This window comes from Brienomyrus brachyistius, chromosome 11, assembly GCF_023856365.1.
Source record: "Brienomyrus brachyistius isolate T26 chromosome 11, BBRACH_0.4, whole genome shotgun sequence".
Classification (NCBI taxonomy): domain Eukaryota; kingdom Metazoa; phylum Chordata; class Actinopteri; order Osteoglossiformes; family Mormyridae; genus Brienomyrus; species Brienomyrus brachyistius.
In genome coordinates this window covers 8,425,514-8,434,691 of record NC_064543.1, presented here as the reverse complement: position 1 = coordinate 8,434,691, position 9,178 = coordinate 8,425,514, and the positions used below count along the sequence as shown (strand labels likewise).

Sequence of the window (9,178 nt, the reverse complement as noted above, 5' to 3'; positions counted from 1 at the left end):
TTCTAGGGAGTTTTTCCTTGCCACTGTCGCCTATGGCTTACTCACTGGGGGCTTTGGGTGAGGATGCTGTAAAGCGCTTTGAGACAATGTAATGTTGTGATAATGCGCTATATAAAGATAAATTTGTTGTTGTTGTTGTGGATACTATTCAATTTGCACTGCTCAATTAGGATTCAGTGAGGCTTTTGAAGAGACAAGTGGAGGTTGTATGAGCAATCACTGGTGTAATAGGGCAGTTTCAGATGTTGCCATATTGATTGGGTTGCTACTGGGCTATGTAGACCGAGTTTAGCATTTCCTCTATCCCTATGCAACCATGCCCACTTGTGTATTTTTTTTTCAAAACCATGGAGGAGGATTTACAAGTCTCATTTCCTATCTCTAGGCAGTATTTCAAAGGATGGTAACGTGAATTAAAATCACACAGAGATACTCAGAAGTTCACTAAATATATTTACATGACAAACGGTTCGCCAACAGTGCAATACATAGGAATGTTGCATAATTACCAAACATTACACTCCCTCCCCAGTAAAGAAAAGGCTTAAAGCTGATAAAACAGTTTATGCAAAACATTTACAACATCAGAACAGGCTCACAAAATAAACATCTCTGAAGTTGCCCCTTGGACAGTGACATTGTGGTGCATGTGCAGGTGTGTCTTGCAGGTCACAGGCTGATTTCTGTACAGATTCGGGAACTTTGGCAGTTTTTTATATTAAACAATATAGTCAGTCAGAAATGTTATGTAAGGTGGCCTTGTTCATGTTCACAGTGTAATCGAGAGCGGCTGAAAGCCAATAAAAAAGCGGGAGGAGGAATGTCCCCTTTAAGAGACCTGGGAGCGGCTGTCCTTGCTGTCAGTGGTTATAAAATTACAAACACGTATGTAGATTTTCATAGCAGTCATCGCCATAAAAAACAATCAGTTCAGGTCAAAATACAAACAACCAGACGAAGACGTTGGCCACAAACCAATGGTCACTCTGGGGGGACACACAGACGTGAACAGAACATGCACAGGTGCTGTGTAAGAACACTGTACCAAAATAATAAACATGACAAAATATATTTGAAGTGTGAAGGAAAAAGGACAAACTCTTCAAGCAAATTGAAATATACCTAGTTGACTAGCTTTCATCGTTGTCTTTTTTTTTTTCTTTCCCTTTTCTGGTTTGGCACTTTATCTGAACAAATTACTGTTCAAAAAGACTAGATTCAGTACAAAAGTTAACATCTCCTTAAGATAGATTACTTCAGAATAAGTGTACTGTAGGTAAACACTGTAATGTACTGTAGCATAACGAACATTACAACAGATGTTTAACACACATGCACAAAGACAGAGAGCACGGAACCCCTGATCCACGGCCAAGCTCTCCTCGAAGGCGTCCCCCCCCTCATGATGTCTCCTCGGCCGATCTGACGTCGGACTTGAGGCGCACGAACTCCTTGGCCACCTCGTCGTTGGTCCTCTGCGAGAGTATCCTCATGATGATCAGGCCGGTCTCGTTCATGGAGATGCCCCTGACCAGGGGGTGCCAGTCCGAGCAGCTTCCCTTGTCGGCAAGGTCCCTCAGTGGAATGACCGTCATGCCGATGATGCGATCCTCCCTGGCGAAGCAGTAGTCCTTCACCGAGACGTGTAGCTCATAAGCCTGGGGCTCGTGCTCAGAGCTCAGCACACTGCACAATGGGGACAGGAAGAGATGCATCGTTTCAGCCAGCTGCTCTTTGTATGGAAGAACAATTACTGCTCTGGGAGATTTGCAGATTCTGCATACATTAGCTGTGGGGCAAGAATACCAACATATAGCCAATTGAATCTAAGAAATACTCAGGAATGTGACTCCATGACAACAACAAATATATCCTACCTTGTACCTGTTCACGGCAAACTGAGTAACTATACCACACGGTGAATTAGGTTACGCCTAACCTAAGTCATCCTGGAGAAGGCTGTGACTTACAACTGGAATGTCTCGTTGTACTTGGGGGACCAGGTGTTGTTCTTGGTCTTCGTGCTGAACTTGCGCTTCTTGTCTGCAAGTTGCGGTCCCACGACATTCACTTCCACGAAGGGGCGGAACATGGCATTGGTCTGCCAGCTAAGGCTTTTCACTGCTGCAACTGGGGGGGGGCATGGAACAAAGATTGGTGCCGAGAGAAGACTTTAAGAGAGAGTTTAAGAAGGTAGTTGCCTCTATCAGACAGTGTATGTGAGTGTAGATGCCACAGAGCCTCTCCTCGCACTTGAGAACAGAATCTTTAACACTTGCTGACCTTGTGGCTATAACCAAGGGATGTGACAGTAGGTATGTGGACCCCAAGGTTAAAGACTCATCCCTGGAGGGTCTGAACCATGATATGATGCTCAAAGGAGCTGAATACTAAGCATGTGGGTGTTTTGGCATGACAGCAAAGCAAGGCCCAAGTGCAGATTCATTTAAAAAAAAAAACCCAGTTGGTTTGAAATCAAATTTGTTTTTATATACAACATTCGTCTACAAACTCCTTTTTAACACTGTGGGACGGATTACTCCTGCCTGTTCAGTGGTTTTCTCAACTGATACTCTTACAGTAACCTGATCCTGCCCTATTAATCTGTGTATCTGAGTAATGATCAGTTTGTTGGCTCAAATTTTGTTTGAACTTAATTTTAAAGCGACCACTTAACAGTTGTGTTGTTGATTTCACACAAGTTACATAGATGTGTATAGTTTAATATTAAGATGAGAATCAGCATTCAGATCTGTCTTTGCTGCCGAAGCCTGCAGTAAGCTGTAGGGGTCAGAGAGTCCTACCCTTGACACTGATTTTGTGCTCCCCGGTGCCTGGATGAGATACGAGATCCACTTGAATGGACACCTCACCCAGCGATCCATTAGATGGCTGAACTGGTGTTCAAAAAAAAAAAAGGGGGGGGGGTTTAAAATAAGCCTCCCCAGACACCACTCCCAGTGATGCAACGCTACTGATATATCTGTGAAACACTCTACATTCTCGGGAAAAGAAACACTCTACATTAAACATCTACATTAACAAAGTAAATAAGAGCAAATTGCACACAACAATGAGATTGCCTACAGTGGCAGGGTTGTGGAGTGGTGCCTTCGTTTAAATTTCATTCCTGGGCTCGCTGGAAATGAAAAACATTTAGTCTATGGCCTACAGCAAGATGTTCAGCAACAACCACCAATCGTTATTTTAAGGTGTTTAAGGCTCGGGGTGTCAATATGAAAACCAATTTGTGCTCTCAGTGTAATCAGTGACACTTCCTGATTTGTTTTGGAGCTGCAGCCTTCAGCTTGTGGGTCTCGGCACGGCCCAGAGATTACCAGCTGACAAAAAAGCAAGAACGGCAATAAGCAATGAAAATACCGTGTTTACGCACTGACCAATTACTGTCAGAGGAACAATTGCTTATTGTGGCAGATGAGCCAGCAGCAGCTGGTACTGATGTGTTGATAAGTAGGTTGTGATGACACCTGTATTACACCTGAGGAAACCCTACAGTCATTCCAGGAGTAAACAGATGCTTAGGGATAGGATGGTGCTCCTGTGATGGCTGCTATTCAACAGAAGATTCAAATATTATCTTTGGTCAGAGGAATTGTGTACTTCCAAGTAGATTCAACCAATACAAGATGCAGTAAGTACTCATCGCTGCACTTTTCATAAGACAGCCGCGTGTTTAAAAATAAATCATGAATTGCAATAGCACTGATTAGATTTCATTTTTAAAATTGTATGCTACATCCATGGCACTGTTGCCTCACACACCTGGGACCAGGCTTCAAATTGCCACCCTCAGTCTGTGTGTGGAACTTGCACGGTTTGGGGTTTCCTCCCCCCATAATCCAAAAGCGTGTGTGTGTGTGTGTGTGTGCGTGTGCGTGTGCGTGTGCGCGTGCGCGTAGCGATGGGTTGGCGCTCCATCCTGGGTTATTCCTTGCCTTGTGCCCACAGTCTTTGGGATAGACTTCGTACCCCCCTGCCACCCTGAATAGGATAAGCGGGCACATGAAGTGGATGGATGTACTGATGGATATTATACCCATCCATCTCCATTATGGAGTTAACTGCTTGTCCCTGTAATGGCCATGGAGAGTCAGACCTTTACCCAGCAAGCATAGCGCATAAAGTGGGAGAAGAGCACACCGGGGAGGACTCACCTGGGCAGTGGATGGAAACTGGAGTTCTCACATGAACATGAGAACACACAAAGACTGACATGGTGCTTGTTTGAACCCAGCTCCTCTACACTGCTGACCACTGAGATCGTGGGAGGGGGGATTAATCCCCAATATATGTGGCATTCCATTTTGGATGGAATATTGAGGAGGTGGCCCAGCACCTTACTCCTCTGGGGCTGGGTGTTCGGATCTTGTCCCTGTGTGTGTGTGTGTGTGTGTGTGTGTGTGTGTGTGTGTGTGTGTGTGTGTATAGAGTTGGCATCTTCTCCCCATGGACATGATGGCTAACTGGCATCTCTATACTGCCCATCCTGTAATGTGTGAGTTTTTGAACCCCACCTTCCAATCAGAAGCCATAAAACCAAAGAGTTTTAAATTACATGAATTGCTAGTGAATAGATATCAACTGACCATTAAATATGATTGTGGAGGGTACTGACAGTCATTCTTGAATATAAATCATTCTGTGTCATTATGTCCCCAAGGACATGCATTCTTTATCTTATCATATCGACCTTTACACCACAGTTAAGGTTTAACCACAGAGTTTTGTCCAAAAGTGTAAGAAAACCAGCTGCCCACTGACATGGTCCTTGTCTGTGATTGTCCAGTTTTCTCTCTCTGCATCCTGCCTTGGCACCTAGTTTCAATACACTCAGGCTCAAGGAACAAGGTTCCAGGCCGGTGTTGTTATGGAGTCCAGTATAGCTGAGGTTCCCCACCCATCATCGTGACGGGTTCACAGGTGTAGGGGGGCAATTAGTCGTGAAATTGCTATAATTTATTTTCATTACTCTTCCTGGGGTTCAGCTTCAGAAGCTAATTCAAATAATGTTGGTGATCATCAGTGAGGTGATAAATTAAATCATAGTCATTTGCTTTATAAACAACTAAAGATATTTTATATCTGTGCAGAAAAGGGCAGGCATGGGCCTCAGGTCTATGCGATATTCAGATTAAGCTTCTGAGTTCTTTCACAGGCATCATAAGTGTGTTTGTCATAGATTTGAGGAAGAACTATTATTCCTTCAAAAATGCTTGTAGAATTTTCATTTATGTTGGATAGACGGACATGTCCTTCTGCCTTAGCTTCTGTAATCTGTAACTGAGTATCACCTCAGTCAGCAGGAATATGTCTGTCCGTTTGTCCGTCCATCCATCCATCCATCCATCCATCCATCCATCCATCCATCCGGGCAACTGTCAAACTGCTTACCTCAGTCAGGGTCGCAGAGACAATATATTCTGTCACATAAAGATGCCCAGTACATGCACTACCAAACACTTAATTCTGCCCTAACAATTCGGCTACCTATGTTTCATAAGAAGTCGTACATCTGGCTTCCTGATTGGCAGCTTTAGGTTATGCATCATTTTGTAGGTCAAAACAAACCGATCGCAATACAGAAAAAAAAAAACAATTACACACACATACAAAAGAAAGTGTGGTGCAATATATTTACACACATTGGTTTGAGTCATGATAGAAATGTCTTAAGTACATGGTTAAGAATAAAGCTATTCTTTAGCTTAAAAAGGAAAAAAAAAACTTCTGTAAGAAACATTTGTTGTTTACTTGTTGTTTTGATGAAGGAGCTTTAATTAAAGAAGCCCCCCAGGGCCTGTGCCGTTGGGGCGGATGGCACATCAGGAGCGAGCTGGAATTCGCCATTCAGACACAGAGCTGCCAGGACATCTGTTAATTGTCCACAGCTGTTATCACTTTTATGGCGGTGTTCAGTATTTCATTACATGGACTGTTTATATACAGTGACTGACTGATACCTAAGGATGAAAAACAGTGCACATACAGGGACTCTGTGATTAATGCTTGAGGATTAAACACCGTGTACAGACAGTGACTCATTAATTTTTAGTATCAGAGTCTTATCAAGCTGATGTTGACTGACAACCCATTTTGATTAATACTCGAGAAACAAATGCCATGTTCAGGCAGCGACTGTACGTGATACTTGAGGATTAAAGACTGTGTACATACAGTCACTCTGTGAGAAATATTTAAGGATTAGGAGTAAGTCTGTGAGAAATTGGAATTTAGATTGCTTAGAGGCTCCACACGTGTTTGTTATGATCTCCAGGATTATCCCCCCACCCCCCTACTATCTTAATACAATTCTTTTGTGTCACCCAGGTATCAATAACCAACAATGCTATCCGTACCTGGGGTAGATAACAAATGATCCTGGGTTTATATAGGTGGCAGATGCTGTTGGCACCCAGCTGGCAGTAGCCAAAAATGCTGCTGTTATTATTATTATTATTATTGTTGCTATTATCACTATTATTATTGGCACCTTTTATATTTGTATCCCACTTTAGCACCATAGAAGTGATGTGCAACCATGCAAGCAACACAATATTTATGTTTTTTTGTGCAGTCAGGGGGCGGAGACTGAGGAGGCCAGGTGTAAATAGCTGAAGCTATAGGCAGATAGAGATGGGCAGTTTAAATAGACAATCCGAAAAAACTATTTAAATCTGCCTGTCTGCAGGGCGCTTTCAAGGAAAATGTTTCCTCCTTTCACTATGTCTGCTCGAGTTTCCCGTCATGTATGTACGATCCACTTAAATTCTGCGAATCCACATTCTGAAAAGGCACTCTGGCAAAAGCTAAAAAAAAAGAAAAAAAAAATCAACGATTTGAGAGGAGGTCAGCACCGTGTTATATGTTGACTTGACTTGCGCTCAGGATGATAAATGAGGCAGTATAAAAAATCATGTCATGAATCAAATGGCACATTTACAGCTGGACAGGCACATTTAGAGCTGGACAGGATGTACTTCTTGTTATTTTTTACAAATTCTTGATGTTCATTTTCACTGGCCAATTAAAAGAGTGTAAACCAGCATATCATGACATGGGACTGCTGTGGGAAGGCTGCGCAGGCCACAGAAGGGCCCCCCAAGTATTTCGAAAGGCGCCACTGCCGCTTTTATCCCTAGTTTTGAAGGCAAAAATGCAAGCGTCTCTGCTGGGATGTGGAGCGGCGCTTTAATTGAGTCTAGCGGTGGAAGGGTCTACGCTCCTCATTAGGTTTGCTAAAGCATACAACTCTGACTGTTTGGCTTTGACAGAAAGTAGAGAGCCAGACGGGAACGAAGTGCATTCCCAGAACTGCAGCAGTGCCCAGAGGACTCAGCAAGGAGGAAAAAATTATTCTGATTATGCACAGAGTAAAAGAGCACAGCAACAATTAGATTTTGATAGGCAGTGAAGAATGCCTGTAATGCGCAAAAAATTGCTAGTGCATCTTCTGGGATAAAGGTATAAAGGTACCCTAACCATACAATGGTGTGTTTTGTGATGCACATTCAGTAGTCAACTCTGAATTTTGATCTGTGATGTATGATGTATGAAACGTTCTACTGATGTTGGGCGATGGCAGCATCCACCAGCCTCACTTCTCATCTTGATTGTGAGCGTAAACATCTCATAGTGTTCAACAATGTATCGTACAGTGTTTTGTTATGTTTAACCATATTTATTTGTCTATTGTTCAATTACTGGTGTTTATTTAGTTACAGGAATTATTTACTTATTCAGAGACAGTACTTTTTTTCTTATTTACAAAATATTCCTCTTGTATGTATGACTGATCTCACCTTGAGAAACAAGCCCAAGGAAATTGATCCGAGAAGCAATCCATGTGAGTAATTTTGCTTTAAGAAACATGCCAGACTAGTGATCTTGCCTTGGGAAACCTGCTAAGGGAGTCATCTCACCTTGAGAAACGTGTGAAGCGAATGGTCTCACCTTGAGAGGTCTGGGTTCCTATGTACTTCTTGATCAAGGCATCCGTAGATTGTGTATAAAGGCTGAGGGCGTATTTCAGTGACTTCAGATCAGGGCTTTTCTCAAGGAATGACTTCTTCAGACCGTTTCCGCCAGCATGGAAGTATTGCTGTGAATGGAAAGCCAGTTTAGTATTCACACTGACAGTCAATCAATGGGAAACCATATACATTGCTCACATTCCTTATACACCAAAGAACCAAAGCATGATGCAAACCCCCCCCCGGTAAGTAAATAACATTGTGAATGAAGGCTATGCCGTCTGGTACAAACAGCCATATGACAAAACCCCATACACAGCAAGGCTCGATGCACTTTGTGTTGTGACAAATTACTCCTATGACCGTCATGCCATTTGTGCCTTACTCTAACCCTTCTGTTGGTTGGTGGCCTTTGTTCACATCTTGCATTGACAAGTCACCAACATCCTTTCGGCGGTTCATGGTTTTTCCCTCCTCAGACCACTCTAGGTTGGCAGTCTACTTACTACAGCTGAGCATGAGCACGCCACAATCCTTGCGTCTTGGAAATGCACAGACGCACTTCTGTCACCTCAATGGTTTGGCTCTTGTCAAAGTCACTCTCTATCTCTGACATTTCTTCTGCATTCAGCTACGAGTACTGAATGTTAGCTTATCGTATAATATATCACAGACCTTGACATGGGGGTGGTCATAATGCTTTGGCTCAACAGTGTATATATAACATGAACCACAAAGCTCTTTGCTAAAATGCCCCAGTCTGGATAGACAACTACATAAATCCTGTTCATGCTACAGTGACCATCCTAGGTTTCTGCTACTTGCAGCCTTTCTAGGGTGTCCCCTGCTCAAGCATCAAGCTCCCTCCAGCCTTTTTGGGATAGGCAATTGCATAAGCGATTATATAAAATGAATGGATGAACTTCAGGAATTTCTTTGACAGCAAAGTTATGAATATCAGAGCAAATCCAGTGACACATCTACTGCTAATGTTGCTTTCAGTCATACTCAGCATTTAGAGTCAACTGCTTTTGTTTCAAGTAAATTTGCTGCACCAGACACACTATAAACCATCCTGCACCCACGCAGCTAATGAAAGCGCCTGAGTGTAAATGAAAATGGAAACGTTTGATATTACATATACATCATTATGAGGACGCCGTCATCAAGCCCATGCTCAAGAAGAA

General features: G+C 42.9%; 1 protein-coding gene across 3 annotated transcripts in view; it reads right to left on the bottom strand.

Annotated features, from left to right (window-relative positions):
- Positions 1-436: 436 nt before the first annotated feature.
- LOC125751991 (protein unc-13 homolog C-like) overlaps positions 437-9,178 on the bottom strand; it is an 82,203-nt gene continuing 73,461 nt past the window's right edge. For all 3 annotated transcript variants that reach the window (XM_049031484.1, XM_049031483.1, XM_049031485.1), the window contains 4 exons: positions 7,972-8,119; positions 2,805-2,897; positions 1,971-2,130; positions 437-1,686 (listed from right to left, as the gene is read on the bottom strand). In XM_049031484.1, the coding sequence (XP_048887441.1) occupies positions 1,401-1,686; positions 1,971-2,130; positions 2,805-2,897; positions 7,972-8,119 (687 nt within the window). In that variant the 3' untranslated portion in view covers positions 437-1,400. The remainder of the gene's footprint in view (positions 1,687-1,970; positions 2,131-2,804; positions 2,898-7,971; positions 8,120-9,178) is intronic.